This window comes from Malaya genurostris, chromosome 3, assembly GCF_030247185.1.
Source record: "Malaya genurostris strain Urasoe2022 chromosome 3, Malgen_1.1, whole genome shotgun sequence".
Lineage (NCBI taxonomy): Eukaryota > Metazoa > Arthropoda > Insecta > Diptera > Culicidae > Malaya > Malaya genurostris.
The window spans coordinates 170,468,469-170,493,223 of NC_080572.1; the positions used below are offsets into that span (position 1 = coordinate 170,468,469).

General features: G+C 37.6%; 1 protein-coding gene across 6 annotated transcripts in view; it reads left to right on the forward strand.

Moving 5' to 3' along the window:
• LOC131435188 (coronin-6) overlaps positions 1–24,755 on the forward strand; it is a 41,934-nt gene that overhangs the window by 12,086 nt on the left and 5,093 nt on the right. For 5 of the 6 annotated variants that reach the window (XM_058602824.1, XM_058602820.1, XM_058602823.1 and 2 more), the window contains exons 2-3: positions 4,367–4,730; positions 22,320–22,442. In XM_058602824.1, the coding sequence (XP_058458807.1) occupies positions 4,533–4,730; positions 22,320–22,442 (321 nt within the window). In that variant the 5' untranslated portion in view covers positions 4,367–4,532. Of the gene's footprint in view, positions 1–4,102; positions 4,292–4,366; positions 4,731–22,319; positions 22,443–24,755 lie in introns of those variants that run through there. The other variant, XM_058602825.1, reaches the window with a different exon arrangement.

A 24,755-nucleotide genomic window follows, 5' to 3' on the forward strand; every position in this document is an offset into this window, starting at 1 on the left:
TTGGTTGAAAACAACGTTTTATTTCTCTAATTCAACTAAAAAATTAGTTGAATGGATGTGAAGCGTGCCTTAGCTAAGAAATGACAGCACGTTTAATTGGTGAATTCAACTAAAAAAATAGCCATTTCAACAAATATTTTATTATTATTAAGAAAATTAGAATTAAAAAATCTAAATTAGCAAAAGTAAGATTTTTTTAGTTGTCTCAAAAAATAACTAACTAAAATCAGAAAATCAACTAATTTTTTCGCCAAAATGCTAATTTCGGTCTTTCCGTGTAGAATCAAATTAAAGGTCTTACAGTACAGTACATTTTGACCGGTTCCGAACGATTCTGGAATTGTATAGTGATGAACGCTAAGAATTTCAAAGTCATTCTAAGTGATGATAAAATAAACTTTTCAAAACTGCGCTAAAAACTATTGTAATTTGAATGTCTCGTTAGTTGATGACCAATCGAACCAACCTTGGTTGTAAGGGTCACCAGTTTCCGAATACGCAATCGTAGAAAATCTTTTAAATTGAGCTAGATCCTCGGCGAACAACGCCATTCGCATGAATTTTACACATATAATTCAACATAGAAGTAACAGGAGCTCAGAATTCAGCTTTCCTAGCTAACATTTGAAATCTTGTTTGTGTTTGTTGGGTTCATCAGACAAGCAAAGTCATGAGCTCCTGTTACTCTTGTGTGTAAACTCTAGAAACAAATTTTTAACTTCAATTATATAAAGTGACAAATCCTACATGAATGTTTCAAAATTGTTCAATTTCAATTTAATACAGTTTATCTGTTGAACAATCGATTGGGTATTCAAGGTCATCTTTCATAAAAACTTGGAATCTGCAAAGCGCTAAAATTGAATAACATTCCTCGCATTTCGCGATAAGACAAGTTCTCTCGAAATGTCGGTAATACAAACTACCCACACATCCCCTATTCTATGACTTCAAAGTGGCATACGACACAATCGATCGAGAACAGCTATGCTATATCCGTGTATTTTGAACGCTCTCGAGTTCCTTCGATATTGATACAAATATTGATAGACGGAGACGATATCGAGGTGGTTGACGCGTTCGTGTATTTGGGTTCACTGGTGAACGCCGATAATGACACCAGCAGAGAGTATTTTGGCAGGAAATCGTGCGTACTTTCGACACAAAAAAGCCCTTCGATCCAGTAAAGTACGTCACCACAAGAAATTGACCATCTACAGAACGCTCATTAGTTCAGTTGTTCTCTATGACCACGAGACCTAGACTATGTTGGCAGAGGATCAACGCGCCTTTAGTGTTTGGACAACTACGTTGGGCTGGGTATGTCATTAGGATGCCGGACGGCAATCCAGTGAAAATGATTCTTGAATCTGATCCGGTAGGCTCAAGTAAAAGTGGAGCACAGCGAGCAAGGTGGATCGATCAAGTGAAGGGGGATTTACGAAGTATTCGAGCTTTGAGTGGCTGGCGAAGAGCGGCCATGGATCGAGCTACCTGGGGACGTTTGCAGACGTTCTTAGATACTGCAAAAAACACCACAGGACTAGGTTGAAAGATCATCATCATGTTCGTTTCATTTCCCATTCGAATTTGGCGAAAAAAGTACTTTTTTCATTTGGAGTAAAAATTTACTCAAATTCCGATATGTTTATTACTCAAATCAAAGATGCGTTAATGGGTGGAGACTATGAGAACTGTGGTTAAGTCCGAAAAGCTTATTGTTCCACTGAATAACCTTTTTTTATGCATTTATTGCAATATTCTTGATTCTTCGAAACACATTGTTTCAACATTCAGTTGTATACAAACTCTATAACACTAGTATTCTAAGAAAGGTTAGTTTAAACAAAAATTTTCTGATTCGGGCTGGTGCCTTTCAACAGATGCCACGCAACTACAGAAGAAAAAAGGCGGGTGGGTTAAGTCAGGGGCATAACTGGATGTCGTGAATACGAAAACAACTGACATGTTCCTTAACACTTCCGAATATCAATTAGTTGATCAATTGTATGAATTATGCAAGCATTCCCCTTTTCACATTTTTCGCAAAAACAAAGAAGGCTTCACTTGATCTCGATTACTGTGAATTTCACACAGCGAAAAGTGCACACATTTAATCAAATTGTTCTAGATTTGCACTAAACTGAGGATATTTACCTTCGATTTGCAAAGAAGAAATCCTAATAGTTCTTTAGAAATCGTTTAGCAGCTGTGACGTAATCGCTCTTGTCGGAAGAGAAACTAGCTTTGCAAACGACACACAGTACATTTGCTCGCAGTGGCGATAGAATCCAAACTGATCCAATTTTTGTTAAGAGGTTTCTTTTTACGTGATTTCGTTTGCAGTTTTTTCACTAAAGGGCGGTCCTAACGGCTATAAAAATAGCAGCATATAGAATTTTAAAGTCGATTATTTCATTTCGAGTTTGTATTTCACTGAAAGAAACTATCAGGAAGCTGTACGGGGTTCATTCCAGCCTTTCAGAAGGACCAAATTGTGAAACTCACTACGATATTAAGCACTGTTCCGAACATTTTTCTCGGACGATTTGTTGAACAGCAGCAGATATTTTGTTATCTTCCTCAGAACGCGTTCTGATTGGCTCGATTCTATTGGTAATTAGATTATATGAATCCTTCCACAGATTACTGAGCTATGAGCTTTAAAAATACGAGAAAGGCAAACGCGCCTTATGAATTATCCTATTTGATACTCTTTTATACCAAACATTTCAGAAAAGTTTAATTTTTAATTATTTGTGATTATGTCACACAACTGAATATATTATCATAAAATTGTGATCATATTTCCGATGGCATGTAGCAAAATTATGTTGATTCGTTAGATACAACAAGAGATATTCACGATCAAAAACTTATCACTCTCTCAGAGGGTAAATTTTGAAAAGGCACCCCATAGTAAAGTAAGTCGTATTCACGACAAAAGAGCCGTGTGGGTTGGAGCCAACAATAAATGAATCTTACCACGGATGCAGTAGCTCGAAAAATGTGCTTCCAAGACGTATAAATGTTCTACTTTTAATTATGAATCAAATCATACTAGAAATGAATAACAATATTAACTTTACTTGTATTTGTCAGAATTTTTGGGCGAATTTGGGCAATTTTACCCGCATTGTTAAATACAACTCAATTATAAAAAAGTTTGTTAAGCTCGTTGCCGAAGTACATATGTTGTAGAAATGTGCATTAATTATGATATAGGTTGGAACAAATGCGTAGGGTGTCTGGCTTACTCTCATTTCCCCTTCGTGTATGTTTCAACAGACTTCACAGTCGATCCATAGCGTACAGAATCATTGCATCACTGGTACAACGATCCTAATGACACTAAGAATCCTTCCATGTCGGGGCTCGAACATTCATCAACTAATGACACTAAGAATCCTTCCAGGTCGGGGATCGAACATTCGTCAACTGACTTGTAAGACCAGCGCCCTATGCATTGAGTCGCTAACTCGGGAATTTGAATCGCATGTCACTTATTTTTAGTTTAGTTCAATAAGTGTATACTCACAAAAATTTTCCGTTCCTGACAAACTAATTCGATTGGGGTATGAAACTCGCTTCTTAAGATAAAAAAATCACTGTAATTGCATAACCTTGAATTAAACAGAAATGTGTGTATGGAGGTATATTCACATTCATCAGTGGCTCCCAACTCTTTTATATCGTGGACCTCTTTGAAACCATAAAAGTTCTCCGTGGACTCCCACGTATGAAATTAATTTCGTGCGCTGGAAATATATTTACTTTCTTTTTCGGAAATTACATAGTATCAACGGAAAATGACACACACGTTCGAGTAAACGAAAACATGGTCGTTGTATTGACTTAAAACCATTTTTATTAGAGTACCTAAAACTAGAGTGACTATAATCCTAAAACCAGAGTGGCGACATCTCATCCGTAATGTTGGCAACAATTCAAAACATTTAATCCAAAAAGTTGAAAGTTTGGATAGGTTTATCTTGTATTTGACAGGTCGTTTTCTCGTTTGGAACAAAGCTGTCATTCCAAACGAACAGCTGTCCTCACTCTGGTTTTAGGTACTCTAATTATTATATTGAATTTGATGCAACATAACAGCATGTACTGCTAAAAACAATTGCTGATAGATAGCTGACATACATAATACAATGATTACTATTCAATGAAAGATTAGTAGGCAGTTAAATACATCAAATGTAATATTTACTTTTTCTGAGAGTGATGAATTCGGTTATTGTTTTTGACTACATGCATAATGTGCTACAAAATTTGGCCTAAGGTGACTAAAATTAGTTTAAAAGCGATAAATTTGTTTGTTACAGAAAACTTATGTATTCTTCTTTTATTGTTACAGGTTGTAAATCTTAGTGTTGTGCTTTAAATTAGTAAATAAATTTTAGTAAATAATTGAAATTCGAGTTTCATAAAATTGGAAAACACAAATTAAAGAGCGGTGATATTTTACATACTTTGTGTGGAAAAACAAATTTTTATTGTTCTAAGTTTCGACGGCGACGACCATGTCATTTCGCGTAGTGAGAAGTTCAAAATTTCGGCATGTGTATGGCCAGGCACTGAAACGCGAACAGTGCTACGATAATATCAGGGTATCCAAAAGTAGCTGGGATTCCACGTTTTGCGCAGTCAACCCGAAGTTTCTCGCCATCATTGTAGAATCAGCGGGTGGAGGTGCCTTCATTGTACTACCCCACAATAAGGTAAGATCATAATCGAAACAAAATACGAAATCATTTTAAAATCATTTGATGAAACGGAAGTATATGCTAATTATATTGATTTACAGTCTGTTATAAGAGATCACAGTCACTGTTGTGAGAAAAAAATGAAAAATTCGTTCAAATATGTAATGGAATTCAAAGGAAACAAAGTGAAATTATTCCTAATATTGTTTTATTGAATCGACTTTTTTTACATATACATTAATATCACCTTCAGCATCACCTTCGGGGCATGCTTTGAAGGATTTCGCGCGTATTCCTTTGAATACATCCCCTAAGTTTTGTGAATTCGGCGAACAAACTGATTAACTCCAACAACAGGTCTTGTTTCGATGTTTCGAATCGTTGTCATTCTGGAGAATCCAATCGTCAAGGTTCATTTTCACAGAGTTTAGGTTAACTGAGAAAACGTACAACTTCCCAAATTCTTATTTTGAGAAACATCTCCAAACGTGAACCTTCACAGGATGTTCGACGGGCCCTTCAAGCTATTATTTGGTGGGTCTGGTCTATACATGCTAGTGATAGGATAGGCCTTAAAGGAAGTCTCATAGGTGAAGATAATATTGCCCCTGTTACGATACAGTGATCCATGTTCCATTCGAGACGATCATTCAATATTGGTTTTAGCAGAGTACTTCGAAATTTCAAATTATTCACAATGCATAGTCCCAGTTCTGTACGATATAGGTATTCAAACATTTTTTGAGCAATTAACATTTTTATATAACAGCAACTCCATATGAAATAGAAGGTTGATTTATTTATATAATGTATATAATATTTTCCGTTTGGCTTAAATTTTGCATAAGCATTCTTCATAACCAAAAAGGACAATTTGCATTATCAGTTTGCTATTTTAATTCTAGTCTTACTTTTGAAAAGGTCATAAGAAAAAATTCTTTGAAAATTTTCTATTTTACTGGTCGCTCTTTTCCGATTGCGCACGTCCAGCGAGTGCGAGGTATACGCCGCAGTCGACGTCTTATTGATGATGGTTCCGCTTCTCTGCACGCCGTATCTTCATATCGCACCTTCGAGCACTATATTGAACAACAAATTTGAGAGCGCGTCGCCCTGCTTCAATACATCTAACGTCACGAAAGCATCGGATGTCGTACCAGCTATCTTGACGCTTGATTCGATTTATCGAGTGCCTAACGAATCAGTCTAAATTAGCTTTGTCGAAAAGCCATATTCTAACATGATTTGTCACAATTCGTTTCGTTCTACTGAGTCCACTGAGGCTTCGAAATTTACAAACAGATGATGAGTCCGTAAGTTGTACTCCCGAAACACATCGAGAATTTGTCACAAGGTCTAGTCCGCCCGTTACAGCCGAAAATAGATTTTTTGGAAGTCAAAGCACTTTCTGAAACCCAATAAAATTTATTCAAACCAAAACTCATTGTGCGTCGTTTTCCGGTTCCTTTAGGCTATTCGGTACATAAGTGGATGAGTAAGAAGGGCTAGTGTCATAGGCGTCTCGGCACGATGTGGATAAAAATATTTGCATTTTACTAACTTGCATCAACTTGTTGGAATGGTTGTCGAGATCATGAAAATTTCTGTTCATAGATTTATCATGGCCAACTAGTTCGAAATAACCATATTACACAATATCTCTAATCCTCAGTTGCTAAAACTCAATTGAAGTAGTTATTTTAGTAATAAATTAATTAAAATTGTTCTGCAATCTATTTTCGGCTGTAGTTTTTGTGTGTCTCATTTCTCGGAAGGACAATGTATAGAACACTTGTAGAACTTATTTGATACTATCATTTTTCCGAAGGAAGTATGTTGATACGTTAAGGCGTTTAAGAGTTATGCGATGTTTTTGAGTTTTTTGAAGGTATTTTTAAAACTAATTTAAATAAGTTAAAAAAATAACTCCCTCCCAATTTTCTCTTACATTTTTACTTATATTATGACCTTTCAGGAACCGCATAGGATACATTTTTATCGATCTGGCATCTAATGAATATTGATATTTGAAGCTTGACTAGTTTTTGATGAAAAAATAATTATAACTTTTTACTGTTAGCTCATATGAAAAAGTTTGGTTGAGCAAAATTGTGCGCAATAATTAGTACAATAATTCTTCTGAAGACAACTTTTCCGTAGAACGTTTCACAAAAAAGTTAGAAAAAATAAAGTGAATTTTCAGGAGCCACCCTTTTTTTATTTGGGAAATTTAATGTAACTCGATCAAATGAAAAGCTAGAGAGGTGCTTTTTTCAGCAAAGTTGCTCAAAAATAAATTTCCTACAACTTTATTGTATAACAAAATCATTTTTGGGTTCAATTAAGAAAGTTAGATTTTAGATTTCAATCTAAATGAGGACCACCCTAGTAACATTTTTCATCAAAAGGAGCGCCATTTGATTACAAACAACTTTTGTGAAGACACCAACTACAAAAAACTAATATTTAATAGTAAAAATATTTTTGTCATCCTAATTTCCCGTTTCGGACCATAGTGCAATGGACGGGTTTTTAATGGTATCCTTTGTAGTACGCGTAACTTTTTATCTGATTGGTTTTCTTCCATTGTAAAAAATTTACCTGTTTCAATCGCTTGATGAACACATGATGTTTTTTTTGCACTCCTCGTTAAGTTCCTAGTACTGTTAAGATTTGAAAATGTAAGTAAAAATATCGAGTTTTTATTAGATTTTCAGTATGTATAGTAGAATTTTTTTTCTACAAATTTTAGTTATTTCTATTCAATCTACATAAAAGATCATAGATGTTTGTTTTACATTTTACAATACACTGGTACACTAACATTCTTGAATGCGTGCTTAGCTAAGTCACAAAAAACCCTAAGATTCAAAAGTTTCTGTAGAAATACATATTTCTTGAGATTTTAATTTTAAAATTTCTGTGAAATATCTAATTTCGGGATTTTCTTCAGTAAAATTGAAACTATTTTCCCGTATATTATTGCTGGTATTAAATTCAATCGATTGGTGTACAAAAATGCTTAGCATTCTTCGATTACTTCTAATATTCTAAAATTTCTATGAAAATATCGAATTTTTGAGATATTCTCAATATAGTTGAAATTTGATTTTTTCTAAAACATATAGCTGATGTCAAATGCAATCTATTGGTATATAAAAATGCATATGTCGTCGCTTTGAATTTAAAGATATGTCGAAAATACAGTTTTCGATAATTTATGCTTGGACTTTAGGTTACGTTTCTGATCATAACTTTCATTAATTGAAAAAACAGCTGAGATATGGCCAGCCAAAGTAAGCATCACTTTTTTCAACAGACTTTAGCTGGAACCTTTTCTAATAACTTTGAATAGAATATTCGGTTTTCCATCGTTTCAAATGGATTTTATTCCAAATGAATTTATCTATCTAATGGTAAAAAAAATTGAAATCGGTCCAAAAATGACTAGCATATAGTCAGTCAAAATTAACGTCTCCACTTTTCATGGTACCCTTGGTAGTCCGCGTAACTTTTTACCCGCTTGGTATTCGGAGTGTTAAGAACTTCGTTTTTGCAATAACCGGACAAATTCGTATTCTTGCATTCAAAGTTCTCTTGCCAACTGCCGTAGTGGACGACATGGACGTAGCATGGTTTGAATGTTTGTTACGGACAGCCAGATCCATTCTGTGTTCCGCCTCGACGTACTTAGGTCGTATCGTTTCGTAATCTATGATATGATCATCAACTCTGCACGAGAATCCAAAATCGGTATTATACATGGACGAAATTTCACAGCTCATAAATAAATCAGCTGACCAATACGTAACGTACGAATGCTTTGCCAATCCATCAATTTCATTTCGTTAACGCACAAAGTCAAAAGCTTCAACGTCAGCCGGCGGAGGATTCTGTATGCTCTGACCTAGCACAAAATGATTTTACTGGATGCTTTTTGGCAGTGGGCGACAGTGTTGGCGATGGAAAATCTAAATCTGCATAGAGGACGCTATACATCTGTGTGAAAAAGATCGTGGATATGTTGTGTGCATTCTGTTTATACTAGATAATGTAACATATGATTCGAAAGAGCCGGCACGACAACCTCGGACATTTATTTCTAGATAGAAAGTGCGTGAGCAAGCAAAAGTGAAGAAAAAAACATTTTATTTTTCAAATTTGGATAGTATAAAAATAGATGTTCGAACGTACAGTTATATTTTCGACACCAAGTTTGATACTACACCAGTTGCGCACGATATTCATAGGGATCGCTAAATATTACGTCTATAGGATTTGTGATTTTTTTTACTAAGTTAAGTTGAAAAATCATCAAAATGAATGATCAGTAGATGTAATAGACGTAATAAGTAATTTTTTGATAACCCACAAATCGATGGAAATGAAAAGTGTGTATCAGAATTTGTCTCTCCAAAGCATGTATGATGTGCCGGGAGTGTTTGAAGTTAATTTCAATAACATTTTTATTATTAACATGAAAAATCTTTATTAAGATTATAGTTAAACTCCTTGTAAATTTTTCTTGCTTAACAAACTTGTATGTTTGATTTGCACTGTATTTATGAAAATATAACTGTCTTATATAATTAAATAAATTATTTTAATACGATTAAACTATTAAAATGTATTCTATTTCAGCGATCCTTAAAATAAGATTGACTGTCTTACACTTCCCGATGTTTCGACCACTGGTTTTGGTCCGGATAAAGACGTGTTTCGATTCACTTTGGTACCAAATATTGTAATATCTGTTGAATATTTAGATAAATTCACCAACATATTTGTATAATGATATTCATTGCCCGTAATTAGTTTATTGTCTAAATAGATCATGAGATTATATTGTATTTCTATAAATCCCAAGAGGGGTGATGCTTTTATAGATCAAACACGCTGAAAACCGGTTTACAACTGCTCAGCTGTATGAAATAAAAAACAAGCCTGTTTAAGCCATCTATTCGTGCATTGATGCTTTTCTCAAAAATGTATGTTTTGTTAAAAGCTTCTGAAGTATAAATATAATTTTTACAATGTTGACACCAATCTGGTAAAATGTATCCCTCCTTCAAACTTGTTGCCTTTCTCATATAGAAAAGCTGTCCAATCACTGTGAAAACGCTGTCATATTTTGTCATAATTTTATAAAAATCAGGAAGTTCAGATAAATCACTGTGAATTCCATTTTGAACCAAGTATTTTGGTAGGGGAGACCGGGGCTAAACCGCACAGTTAACATATATTCAAAACCAGCAATCATTCGTAACCGAATGTTCGAAGTGAGCACACGCGATTTTTAACAATCGACATTGGTAAGACGAAGGTGCCTATCACAGCAGAGGCTGTAGTATAGGCATTAAATAAAAGTGATAAAAAGTAGCATCCCCGCAAGTGAGTTCTGTCTGTGCACCGGTTTTGTATCGGTATCGACAGTAGACGCTATTGTGCTATCCTCGGGCAGCAGTTATTTCTATTGTTTGCTACCCGCATCGCAGCAGCCAAATCCTGAGTCAAGGTCACGCTGAAGCACAACGAAGGAGTGAAGGAGCAACTCACCTAACAGCTTACCGTGACATACTGTTAAGTATTTTCTCAAACTTTTTCTTTCAACTTTTACTATTCATATATTTTCTTTTCATTTTATTTCTTTCTTTCTCATTTCAAGTGCGGGAGACTTCTTTACTCCCGCACTTTAAATATGAATATTGATGACAGTGGGGGTGTCTCGGAGGAGGGCGAAGCTGAACGAATGAACGAAGAACATTTAGAGGCTGAGTTTGCTTCCGAGATGCCATCTACCCCTCCTATACCATCTCCCCCTCCGATACCATCTCCCCCTCCGATACCATCTCCCTCTCCGATGCCATCTCCCTCTCCGATGCCTCCATCTCCCTCTAAGATATTGTCTGCTCGCCAAAAAGTTTACCAAGACGATGGCTCGGGGGGTCCGTGGGTGGTATACTTCCGGCCCAAATTAAGTCTCTCAGAGTTTTAAATATTGCTCGGGACCTGGAAAAACATTACTCGGCAATAAAAACAATAGATAAGGTTTCGCCAAACAAGTTACGCGTTGTTGTGTCCGACCTGAAGCAAGCAAACGAGATTGCTACCTGCGAGTTGTTCACGAAGGAGTACCGCGTGTACGTCCCGTCTCATGTGGTGGAGATCGACGGTGTGGTCCGTGACGAAAGTCTGACAATCGAAGATCTGATGAAGGACGGGGTAGGCCGTTTCAAAAACCCCGAACTTCAACCAGTGAAAATTTTGGAGTGCAAGCAATTGCACTCCAAATCGATAGATGGTAAATTTTACCAATCGGACTCATTTCGCGTGACTTTTGCCGGATCTGCACTTCCAAATTATTTGGTAGTGAGTGGAGTTCGTCTACCTGTTCGGCTGTATGTACCGCTGCAAACAGCTAGGTCATACGGCAACCTATTGTTGCAACAAACTGCGATGCGGCAAATGCGGAGAGGCCCATGAGGACGATCTCTGCAGAAGAGCAGTGGAAAAGTGTTGCTACTGCGGGGAGAATCCTCATGATCTTTCGGTGTGCCCTACGTACATACAGCGTGCGGAGAAATTGAAGCGATCCGTGAAAGAACGTTCCAAACGTTCTTATGCGGAAATCTTAAAAAGAACCACTCCATCGACCCCTGAGAACCCGTTTGCAATCTTGCCAGTTGAAGAGGATACCTCTGACGACCCAGGCGAAGGACCTTCCTACACACAGGTTGAAGGAAGCAGGAAAAGACAAAATCTGGCTTCTCCCAAGCTTCCTCGTAAAAGCCTCAGACTGTCCTCTTCGTCACAAAAGAACCAAACGGAAACAAAAAGTGCTGACTCAAAACCGAAGCAAACACCTCCTGGGTTCAAAAAACTTAGGGATGATAAGGAGTACCCAGCACTTCCTGGGGCATCAAAAAACCCGAATGACCCCAAAGCACAACCAGAAAATCCAACAAACGCTGGATTATTGAAATTTTCTGATATCGTGGACTGGATATTAACAGCCTTCAATATTACTGATCCTCTGAAAAGCTTCCTAACTGCTCTACTGCCAACAGTAAGGGCATTTTTAAAACAGTTGACTGAACAATGGCCCCTCCTTGCAGCGATCGTATCTTTTGATGGATAATTTACCACTGAGAATCGAAGATATGATCATTGTGCTTCAGTGGAATTGCAGAAGTATCATCCCAAAACTTGATTCTTTCAAACACTTAATACATACTCATAATTGCGATGTATTCTCCTTGAGTGAAACTTGGCTTACTTCTAACATCAACCTCGACTTCCATAATTTTAACATAATCCGCCTGGACCGAGAAGACTCTTATGGAGGGGTACTTTTAGGGATTAAAAAGTGCTATTCATTTTATCGTATTAACCTCCCCTCGACACCGGGAATTGAAGTTGTTGCTTGCCAAATTAATATTAAAGGCAAAGATCTATGTATAGCTTCTATCTACATTCCTCCCAGAGTCTCGATAGGGCATCGTCGGCTTGCAGACATCATAGAACTTCTTCCTTCACCGCGGCTGGTTTTAGGGGACTTTAACTCGCATGGTACAGGATGGGGCTGCTTATATGATCATAATCGTTCTTCGTTAATCCAAGATCTGTGTGACAACTTCAATTTGACAATTCTAAACACGGGAGAAATGACACGGAACCCTAGACCGCCAGCACAACCAAGTGCGCTGGATTTATCCCTTTGCTCGACTTCGCTACAGTTAGATTGCAAGTGGAAGGTAATCTGTGATCCTCACGGTAGCGATCACTTGCCGATCATAGTTTCTATCACCAACCGTGGAAGACCATCGGAAACAATCAATGTTTCGTACGATTTCACACGAAACATTGATTGGAAACGTTACGCGAGCTCGATATCTGAGAAACTAGAAACATCACAGGAGCTTCCTCCGGAGGAAGAGTATACTTTTTTGGCTGGCTTGATTCTTGACACCGCAATTCAAGCTCAGACGAAACGAGTACCTAGCGCGCAAACTAGTATGCGTTCTCCCAACCCATGGTGGGACAAAGAGTGCTCAGAGCTGAAAACGAAAAAAGCTTCAGCCTTCATCTCGTTTAGAAGGAACGGAACTCCAGATAATTATCGGAAATACGCGGCGTTAGAATTTCAAATGAAAAGTCTGATTAAAGCTAAGAAACGCGGTTACTGGCGAAGGTTTGTTGACGGATTAACGAGAGAAACAGCAATGAGCACTCTTTGGAATACGGCCCGTCGCATGCGCAATCGAAATCACGCGAACGAAAGCGAGGAATATTCTAACCGCTGGATATTTGATTTCGCTAAGAAAGTATGTCCTGATTCTGTTCCGGAACAGAAGATATCCCGCGTCGCGACATTGAATACAAACGAAACACCGTTTTCGATGGTAGAGTTCTCACTTGCGCTCTTGTCGTGTAATAATAGAGCCCCGGGGTTAGACAGAATTAAATTCAACTTGTTGAAAAATCTGCCCGACTCTGTCAAAAGGCGCTTGTTGAATTTATTCAACAAGTTCCTCGAGGGTAATATTGTCCCACACGAATGGAGCCTGGGTAATATTGTCCCACACGAATGAAACCTGGAAAACCAGCCTCCGATCACAATTCGTATCGGCCGATTGCTATGCTTTCCTGTATTCGGAAATTGTTGGAGAAAATGATTCTCTTCCGTCTAGACAATTGGGTCGAAACAAATGGATTGCTTTCAGGTACACAATTTGGGTTCCGCAGGGGCAAAGGAACGAACGATTGTCTAGCGTTGCTCTCAACAGAAATTCAAATGGCATTTGCTCGTAAAGAACAAATGGCATCAGTTTTCCTCGACATCAAGGGGGCATTCGATTCAGTTTCCATTGACGTTCTATCTGAGAAGTTGCATCAGCATGGTCTTTCACCAGTTTTGAACAACTTTTTATATAATCTATTGTCCGAGAAACACATGCATTTTGAGCATGGTGATTTGACGACAAAGCGATTCAGTTACATGGGTCTTCCTCAGGGCTCATGCTTAAGCCCCCTTTTATACAACTTTTACGTAAATAACATTGATGAATGTATCAACACATCTTGCACGCTAAGACAACTTGCCGACGACAGTGTTGTGTCTATTATAGGACCCAAAGCTGCCGATCTCCAAGGACCATTGCAAGATACCCTCGACAACTTGTCGACATGGGCTTTTCAAATGGGTATCGAGTTCTCTACGGAGAAAACTGAGCTGGTTGTATTTTCAAGGAAGCGAGAACCTGCGCAATTACAGCTTCAACTAGGGGGTGAAACCATAGCTCAGGTTTTCACATTTAAATATCTCGGGGTCTGGTTCGATTCCAAAGGTACCTGGGGATGTCACATTAGGTATTTGAAACGAAAATGCCTACAGATAATCAATTTCCTTCGTACAATAACCGGAACTTGGTGGGGCTCTCACCCAGGAGATCTGATCAGGTTGTACAAAACGACGATATTGTCAGTAATGGAGTATGGATGTTTCTGTTTCCGCTCCGCTACGAATATTCATTTCATTAAACTGGAAAGAATTCAGTATCGTTGTTTACGTATTGCCTTGGGTTGCATGCAATCAACCCATACGATGAGTCTTGAAGTGCTGGCGGGCGTCTTACCGTTGAAAAGCAGGTTCTGGGATCTCTCATATCGACTGCTAATCCGATGCGACATTTTGAATCCGATGGTGATAGAAAACTTTGAAAAGCTCGTCGAGCTTAATTCACAAACCCGTTTTATGTCCTTGTATATTGACTACATGGCTCAGAATATAAATCCTTCTTCGTTTGTTCCCAATCGTGTTCATTTTGTGGATACTTCTAATTCTACTGTGTTTTTCGACACATCCATGAAAGAAGAAATTCGTGGAATCCCGGATCCTGTACGCCCTCAAGAGATCCCAAAAATTTTTAATAATAAATTTAAAGAAGTCGACTGTAATAAAATGTTTTACACTGACGGATCATATCTAGACGGGTCCACTGGCTTCGGTATATTCAATGTAAATTTCACCGCTTCCTATAAACTCAGTGATCCAGCTTCAGTTTACGTCGCAGAACTAGCTGCAATTCAGTATACCCTTGAGATCATTGACACTCTGCCCACAGATCACTACTTCATTGTATCGGACAGTCTCAGTTCCATTGAGGCTCTCCGTTCAGTGAAGCCTGGAAAGCACTCACCGTATTTCCTGGGGAAAATACGGGAACAATTGAGTGCTTTATCTGCAAAATCATACCAGATTACCTTGGTTTGGGTCCCCTCACATTGTTCCATACGGGGCAATGAGAGAGCGGACTCGTTAGCCAAGGTGGGCGCACTAGAAGGTGATATCTATGAAAGACCAATCTGCTTCAATGAATTTTTCAGTTGCTGTCGTCAGAAAACTCTAGCTAGCTGGCAGAATACATGGAATAGTGGAACTCTGGGACGATGGTTACACTCAATAATTCCACAGGTATTGACGAAACCTTGGTTCCGGGGGTTAGACGTGAGCCGTGACTTTATTCATGTAATGTCAAGGCTCATGTCTAATCATTATATGTTCAGCGCGCATCTCCGTCGTGTGGGGTTCGCCGAGAATGGTGTTTGCGGTGAGGGTTATCATGACATCGAACATGTTGTTTGGACATGTGTCGAGTATTGTGATGCCAGGTCCCAACTTATAGGTTCCCTTCGGGCCCGAGGTATACCACCCTTCGTACCAGTCCGCGACTTCTTGGCAACTCGAAATCTTCCTTATATGACTCTCATCTATAACTTCTTGAAAACTATCAATGCTCAAATTTAGTGCTCTCCCTATCTCTTTCTCGTCTACAGCTCTACCGCACTCTTCTTTACGTTGCTGGAAGTATGGCCTGTGTAAACGATGCTTCGGAGCATGCACCTGCCTTGAACTGACTGAGTTGCTGGAAGCTACCCAAAAACGTCACATCAACGTCAGAACACACCAACGAAGCATCCCAATCCAGAATAATCTCTTCATTGCTACAAGCTGAAAAACATGAAGATTCATCGAACGCAAAATGTGTCTAAAAGATGTATGCCACAAACCAATGATGTATTCAAATTTCAATTCAATACTGTGTAGGTCCCACCCTCCCTATGTCCCCTTACTAACTGGGGAGTATGCCGCCCCGTAATACGGCATCCCTTTCTCTCTCCCTAACAACAAGACAATCGGCCACGTTAAGCTAAAGCAAATGAGCCTAATAAAAATTTTATTTGAAAAAAAACCAGCAATTATTTCGATTCATTGACTTTTTAAACGTAAGTTAGCTGGATGGCGCTGAGTCAATTTAGTTTGGCGTCAATCATGCCATGTCGAAACACGTTTTGCCTTTCTATATAGAAAGAAGGTATTAGAATTGCTGGAAAAACCGACTTTCGAACGGAGCCTCGGAGACCCATAGTGTTATATACCATTCGACTCACTTCGACGAGATCGGAAAATGTGTGTGTGTGTGTGTGTGTGTGTGTGTGTGTGTGTGTGTGTGTGTGTGTGTGTGTGTGTGTGTGTGTGTGTGTGTGTGTGTGTGTGTGTGTGTGTGGGTGTGTGTGTGTGTATGTACGTATGTGTGTGTACGTATGTGTGTGTGCACTTTTCGAAGATATTTGAACGCGCTCAATTTTCTAAGAGATGGCAGAACCGATTTTAACAAACTTGGGCTCGTTTGAAAGCTACTGTCGGACCATTGATCAAGTTCGAAGATCAAATGGATTTTTTTGGATACCGAAACTCTTAAAACACTTTTCGAAGATATTTGAACGCGCTCAATTTTCTAAGAGATGGCAGAACCGATTTTAACAAACTTGGGCTCGTTTGAAAGCTACTGTCGGACCATTGATCAAGTTCGAAGATCAAATGGATTTTTTTGGATACCGAAACTCTTAAAACTGCATTAAACATCTAAATTTAGTGTCATCTCGAAAAAAATTTTTTTGAAAATATCAACTTTCTGGGACTGTCCCAAAAAGTCAAAGTCCCAAAAAGTCGATTTTTTCAAAACAAATTTTTTTCGAGATGACACTAAATCTCGACGTTTCATGCAATTCTAAGCCTTTTGGCATCAAAAATTTTTTTTCGATTTCGAAAATTTCATGTACTCCCCCCTATGGTGATTTTTCAAGATATATGAAAATTCCACTAAGTGGACTGAGAAGCCCTTTTGAAAGTTACGAAAAATAATGATCATTACTCAAGTTTTAAACATGAAATTCAAGCATATTGCGCACAATTTCGTAGATTGGGCTTCTATCTGCGAGATTATATCGATTATTGTGTAAATTGAAGTTGTAGAGCCGAGCAATGAGCATTATATTTTGTAACATTCGCAAGGGCCTATCGTGCGATATGCCCTAATCGCATGTTACTACCGAAATGTCAAACACTAGTTTGGAAAAATGATGCTGACTGTGTGACATAAACACTGAAGCATGCTTTTGTAAACTACTCGAATCAATCTGAATCAATTGGTGTCAAAATTAGTATCCGAACATATTTAATAAAAGTAATAAAATATAGTAATATAGTAATAGTAATAAAATATAATGAAAGTAATAAAAATTAATAAAAGAAATATATTTCATGAGACTGTTATGAAAGAAGAGAAAGGCATTATCACACCACTAGGTGGATTAAGAAGGGTTTTTTACTAAAATGTTTTCTTTTAAATTTCCTGATTTAAGTTTGGTTTTTTTTTCACAATAAAACATTTTATTCGGGCCTTTTCGCGTACAAGTTTTACGTGACCGATTGGCTCAAAATTTTTGTAAATGTAGTCAGCTTCCATTTCCATCTAGCGAGGATCGAGGGTTACTTTGTCCGTGGCTCATCTCATCATCCGTTGCTTCATCATCGGTGTTTTGTGTGGTTTCCGTTTTCTTTGCGCCTTGTTGTTTATTGATGGCAGTTGATGGTTGGTTTGAGGCTTTTGATTTTTAAAGCAGATGTATCGGGTACACTAGTTACCAATTTTAATCTGGTTGGTGATTTTTAAAGTGGTGCTATGATGCTGAATTCAATGATTATTGAGTGTTTTCGAGAGAATAAATTTATTATTGCGTCTCGAAAATGGAACTGTTTGTACGGGACTGAACCGGACAAAGGAAGTGGGACTAAACCGGACACAAAATCATCGATTTGAAATTCTTAACGGATTATTGACACATACCTAAATATTGATATCTATCTTTCAATTCTATTTCATATCTCCTACTAAAACTATATTCACGCTTTTTCTGAAATATTGGATTTTGAGTTATTCACTTCATGACGACTTGGTACGAAAACTGTGCAAAAACTAAACTATGCATATTTTTCGAAATCACAAATTGGGATTTGTAGCTGAAAGTTGAAGCTACACAATGATATAGATTACTTGGATGAAAACCTAGTTGTAATTGGTGTTTTCAATTTCAAAAAAGTGTCTGGTCTGGCCCGGTCGCACCTACTACAACAATAGTTACCAGACTTAGCAATTTCGTTTTTTTTTTCTTTTTTTTAACGTCATATCTTAAAAGGTTATTTTATATCCAGTTGTATTCATCAACCCGTAGCTCCATAAACAAAACTCAGATCCGGATGAAATTGTTTAAAAGTAGATGATGTTAAATTAGCTTTCATTTAAATCTGGGTAAAAATTTGTTGTGTCATCTCTAAGAAATCGATGTGAACGTATGTGAGCTATGCGAGAAGGATGGTCAGAGTGGACTAGATTAGCACAGCTTAGAAAAAAAGAAGATGGATCCAGTGAGTGAATACGAAGAATGAAGAGGTTTTTACCTTTACCTTCTACATTTTGAATCAGGGCAGTTTTCGTAAGTATTTTCTCCGGTGTAACCACGCAGCATTACTGTCATCTGAGTATGAGTGTGAGGAAACATCGGAGCATATGGTCTTCGACTAAGCTTAGGTAAACTTAGGGCCTATATGATACTAATTCATCTTTGACCGAAGCCACAATATCATACTGTGGAAATAGATCATTCATAATCTTTTTCAGATAGTTCGAGCACATTTCATCAAGTGTGTCTGAAGCTTTAATCTTCAACAACTTCCTGCTAAAATTCGACTGGTTACAAGAATTGTGCAAATAATTTTCTAGCAAATTACTGAGTTGGATTTTATCTTGATTAAAATAACATGTCGTCCAACCGGTTCAAAGAGAAACGCCTAGAATCATCACGGAAGATGTGTCGCGATGAAAGCACCTGGATCTTGGCCTAGACAAAACAATACTCAGCTCTGAGAATGTGAATATACAAGATGAATACATATTTACTCCAGAATATACTCGATAAATTTCGTCAGCGTCTGACTTCATATTATGGATTGCAATAACTCTAATCAAAATGAATACACGAAATATGACAAATAGATAATATACATAAATGCACACGCACATGGGCGGCAACTATGGGGGGCAAAGCACGTTTACCCCTTTCGAAAGATTCATTGGAGTGGCAATGCTCTCCAAATATTTCAGCAAGTGGAATAAATATTTAAATATTTGCTAGGAATATCTTGTGATATAATACATTTTTTGTTATCCCCGTAATTCGTTTCCGTAATAGTTCATATTATTTAACTAAGTTACTAAAATTTTCAAACTAATTTACTACAATGTGAAATGTGCTATACTTTACCACTTTCGAATATTGATTATTACTGGAATAGTCAGGGCCGCCGAGAAAAAACACGAACCCGCGGAGATTGCAATACGGGCATCTTCGTTTAGTGAGCAAAAAAAAGGTCTCAAGAAATGATTTGATATTGAAGAATAAGAAACACTTTTAAATGTTGGATTTTCCGGGCTCCCCTGGGCCCGGGGGAATTCCCGTCTTTCCCCCCTCTCGGCAGCCTAGGGAATAGTAAGGAAAATGTTTGTGATTGTGTCACAACATTCGGAAGAGAAACTAAACTTGTTTACTTGGTTGCTTTTTATTTGCTCTAACCTCTCCGCTCCCTTTATAAAAATGCTTTATATATTGCAAAATTTAATGATCTGTAGTAATAATTTTTTGTGCCCCACCAATATTTCATGGAATTTGCCGCTCCTGCACACACGTACGATAACATGTACGCTGTAGTTTTTTTTACGCGGGGGATACGTACCGCACAAAATACCGCAAAACAATAGATTTCTTTTGTTGCTAAATGGTTTCAAAAGTTCATGAAACATCGAGATCTGATGTCTCGATAAACATTTGTTTGAAATAAATCGACTTTGGAATTTTCAAAATTGATAAAAAAAACTCTTTTGATGCCAAATGTCTTAGAAATGCATGAAACGTCGAGATCTGGTGTAATCTCGAAAAATATTTTATTGTGTCAGAGAATAACACCACTCGACTCTTCGAGCATTTGTAAGACAAAACAAGAAAACCGCAAAGTTCACTTTGAAAGTTCGCATAAAACACCGCGACTTCGAAAATTCGTGTTCAAAATCGCGTAACTACGAAGATCCGCATAAAAAAAGACCTCAGTGTACGAAAATAAAAACAACCACCCAAGTAGCAAACATTGTTCTAGCATTGTACTTCTTCACTCTTCTCGCAACGATTGTCACCAAATCTTTTTCATCTTAAACAAAGTTAACTTTATCACAATACCGCTGATAGATAAACACTTGTTATCGAAAATTTCTCAAATCGAATGAACACAATTTCATCAAACACTTTAACCATCGATGTTGTTTTCATTGACATTTTGAAGCGACGCGAACAGATTTCAACAAAAAAGTTGTTGATTTTGCATTGCGATTATTGTTTTGCTTTCAATTGTCTTCGGCATTTGACAGCATTCAAAACAACATATTTTTTAACTACTTAAATATATGCAAATCAAAACCCAATTTGGTTGAATCAAAAAGAAAAAAACTGCGATATCGCAATTTTATGATCGAAGGGTTCTCCGTGTGTGAAATCATTTGTCAAACATATCATGAATAACCGTTCTGTAGCAATTGTGAAACATGTCAATTTCAACAAGTTTTTATTGCTACTTGGGCAATCTTGTGAGCAATTTAACTATTTTGAACACTCGTTCGAGAAATCGATGCAAAGAAATTAGAGATCAAAAGCAAAGTCCTGGCATTACATTCCTTCCGTGGAATTTGGCCTTTCTGTTTCAACAGACTTCACAGCCGATTCTTAGTGTACAGAATCATTGCATGGCTAGTACTATGGATCCTACTGAATCCTTCCAGGTCGGAGCTCGAACATACGACAACTGGCTTGTAAGACCAGCGCCCTATGCATTGAACCACCAACCCGGGCTTAGAGATCAACAGCCTTTGATTCATGCGATCATACAAAACATAAAACATACAAAACAGCACAATAAATCTTAAAAGACTAAACAATAATTCGTTCAAATGAATACTTAGCGAAGTGAACATTTTGACATACAACAATTCACCTCGTCACACTAGCAGAGTCTTCTTTCAGGGACTATGCAGAGATTTACTCTAACATGGATGGGATCTACCTTAACATCCTGTTCTTCTTAGATGACCGTAAAAACATGGTTAGCACCGCTTTTGACTTAACTTGTTAAATTGTACTTGATACAATATTCGGGGATCATCCAGAACGAACTTAGTAGCATGTTTTTAGTTTCGAGAAAAACAGAATCAAAATTTGTTTCGCAATTTAGTTTTTAGGAGACATGGAAACTCGAAAATAAAGGAATTTTATCACGAAAATGAATATGTCTCTTGTTCAATTATTGATTCTATTACAGGTTAATGACCCTGATTTTCAAGGAATTAATTTAAAACGTGGGTAAACAATTCCTGCTTTCGAATGCTCAGATTTTATTCCCTCTAATAAATACCATAAAGTATGAAAATAGTTGGCAATATTACAAAGACTGACATAAATATAACTGTTTAATACTTATTACGTTATTAGTCTTTTGGTGCACCACCAACCCGCGATTAAAATCTCAATTAAAAAGATAAAAAATAAAAGTGGTCTGGCAAGAAAATGTCGCAAAAATATTAATCATCATTTGCGTTTTTCCTTACACGTCAGAAATTAAAAATACATTTTACAATCGTCATATAAATGCATGATCTATTTACGAACGGATATGTACAAATCCATGGAGAGGAAATACTTATTTTTTATTGTCGAGATTCTAGGCCAGGTTCAAAGTCGTACATAATAATCTAGAACGAAAAACAACGCCCGCGCGCATTTGTCAGAATTTAAGGTCAAACGTGGAAAATAGTCTTAGGATGTGTCCCATCCAATATTAGTATTTGTGGAAAAGCCATTACTGAGAAAACGTAGGTTAGCGAACGTGACCCTCGACTTCGATCGCGGTGCTCTTCGTTCGAACAGTGACGATGTTCGTGCGCAAAACTATTTTTAGCCCTTGAAAAGTCCAACAGGCATAGTGGAAATCATCATTTCGTTGCGTAGGTGGAAAATTATTGATCGAAAACGGTTAGGGCGCAACCGATGAAGCGCCAAAAAAAACTTGGATTGATAGAATCGCAATGTTTGATCGAAACCACACGTGCATTCTGTTTGTATGTTTAAAATACTTAGTCTGACATTTTTGTCTGCTTGTTTCAGGTTGGTCGAATCGCAGCCGATCATGCACTCGTCGGTGGACACAAAGGACCCGTACTAGATATTGCCTGGTGCCCGCACAATGACAACGTGATTGCATCCGGATCTGAAGATTGTGTCGTCAAGGTGAGTTAAGCTACAGCTTTGATTGTTGTATTTCTAGGGATAAATACAAATTATTTATAGTTTATGTATAAAAAAACATCGTAGTATTTTTATTGCTGGGTCTTCATTGCCATTTTCCTAGGGGGAGAGGCTGACTACTTTTCATCTAGCGAAGCTTAAAGAGCTATTGGCTCACAAATCGCGCCTTTGTCCTTTAATTCGTCCTAACTGTAGCTACTTTCGATGTTGTTTCTATTATTTTCGGATCGTTCTTGTCCGTAGCCGACGTATCTTTTTGTGATATTTCATTGATCTTAAAACAAAAGTTTTCAGTGTCCTTGGATGCAGGTGTTATTTTGCCTGATTTTTTCGCAAGGCCTGCCGAAGTGGGTAGTTTTTTGATAGTACGCCTCCGAAAACGAAGTACGAAGGAATTGACCTCTTCAAACGCATATTTAATACCATCCCGTATGCCAGGGAAAAAGTTTTTCCACACCTCTCTCTCGCTGGAAACCTCACCTTACTGCTCCATGTATTTCTGAATAAAGCTATGACTAAAGTTCGGTGGAAGATTACGCTTAGGTGCATTATTTCACAAATGAAAACCAAATAATAGCGAAGCATACACCACTTTTATAACACGATTTTTCCCAGTGACAAAATAGCGATCGTTCGATGCAAATCTCTTTCCAGTAAGCTGTTTTTTAATCTGAGAACAGAAAATATTTGCTGGGGAGCTAAATATGGTGGATGAGGTAGTAATTCGAATTTCATTTCATGAAATTTTGCCATCGTATTGAAAAGTTGTTTTTGATCAGCTGTGGGAAAACGTGGTTTCATGCTTATGCAAAAATGTTGGTATGTTTTACGATGCAGCTAGCTGGCATTGAGACGATTTCCGTAAAGCAGCTTCATTTGAACGACCATAGCATTGAGCATAATGGTATTTGCACGATTCGTTTAAATTCAGCATACCAGTCAATAATGGTTCATTTGCTTAAAGAAGAACCCGAATATTTTTTTTGCATTTTTTATAGGTTCTAGTTTTTTCAAAGTAGCGTAACTAAATGCACAACAACCTATACACTAATAATCCGGAAGTCGAGAAATTGTGAAAGATAATATCTGAAGGATATCTCTATTGAACGCTAGAAAACTTTTAAAATGGTGACACCATCTGTCTGTCAGACTGGGAACTTCGTGACTGACGTATCCTAATCGGTACGACAAGGCGAAAGAATTCATTCTTTTTCTACAGTTTTAATGGTACGATTCATGGTTACCTTTAGAGATCGCTTGTCGAACTTTAATAGAGAAATTCAGGATTTTAGATGGTATTTTCTTACTTGGTAGCTTTCAAATGAGTCTGAGACTGTTGAAATCGACTTGAGAAAATTGAGCGAATAGAAAAAAATGTGTTTTGTTGTCATTTATTCAATTATATTCTCAGAACTGGAAGTGACAACTATTTGGTCTTCGAATTTGCAAATATTCATTTCATCGCAATATCATTCGTCGATCTATCTTCTCTGTCTATTTCTCTATTGCAGTCTTTAAATAAACTTACCTTTAGAGATCGCTTGTCGAACTTTAATAGAGAAATTCAGGATTTTAGATGGTATTTTCTTACTTGGTAGCTTTCAAATGAGTCTGAGACTGTTGAAATCGACTTGAGAAAATTGAGCGAATAGAAAAAAATGTGTTTTGTTGTCATTTATTCAATTATATTCTCAGAACTGGAAGTGACAGCTATTTGGTCTTCGAATTTGCAAATATTCATTTCATCGCAATATCATTCATCGATCTATCTTCACTGTCTGTTTCTCTATTGCAGTCTTTAAATAAACTTACCTTTCCTAACAGCTATAGTCTTGGGGTGTCCTTTGCTGTATCAAGCATGCATCTCCACATAACTCAGTCCATGGCTGCACGTCGCCAGCAACTCAAGGCACGGATGCTTCTGAGATTATCCTCCACTTGATCGAACCACCTTACTCGCTGCGCTTCTCTTGTTGTTGTACCAGTCGGATTAGATTCAAGAACCATTTTCACTGGGCTGTCATCCGACATCCTTATGACATGCCCAACCCATCGTAGACGTCCGATTTTAGCTGTCCGTACGATGGGTGGTTCTCCTAGCAGCTGTTGCAATTCGTGATTCATACGCCGTCTACACGTTCCGTCTTCCATCTGCACTCCGCCATAGATGGTCCTCAGTACCTTTCTTTCGAAAACACTGAGGGCGCGTTGGTCCTCTGCCAACATAGTCCAGGTCTCGTGACCGTAGAGAACAACCGGTCTAATGAGCGTTTTGTAGATGGTCAATTTCGTGCG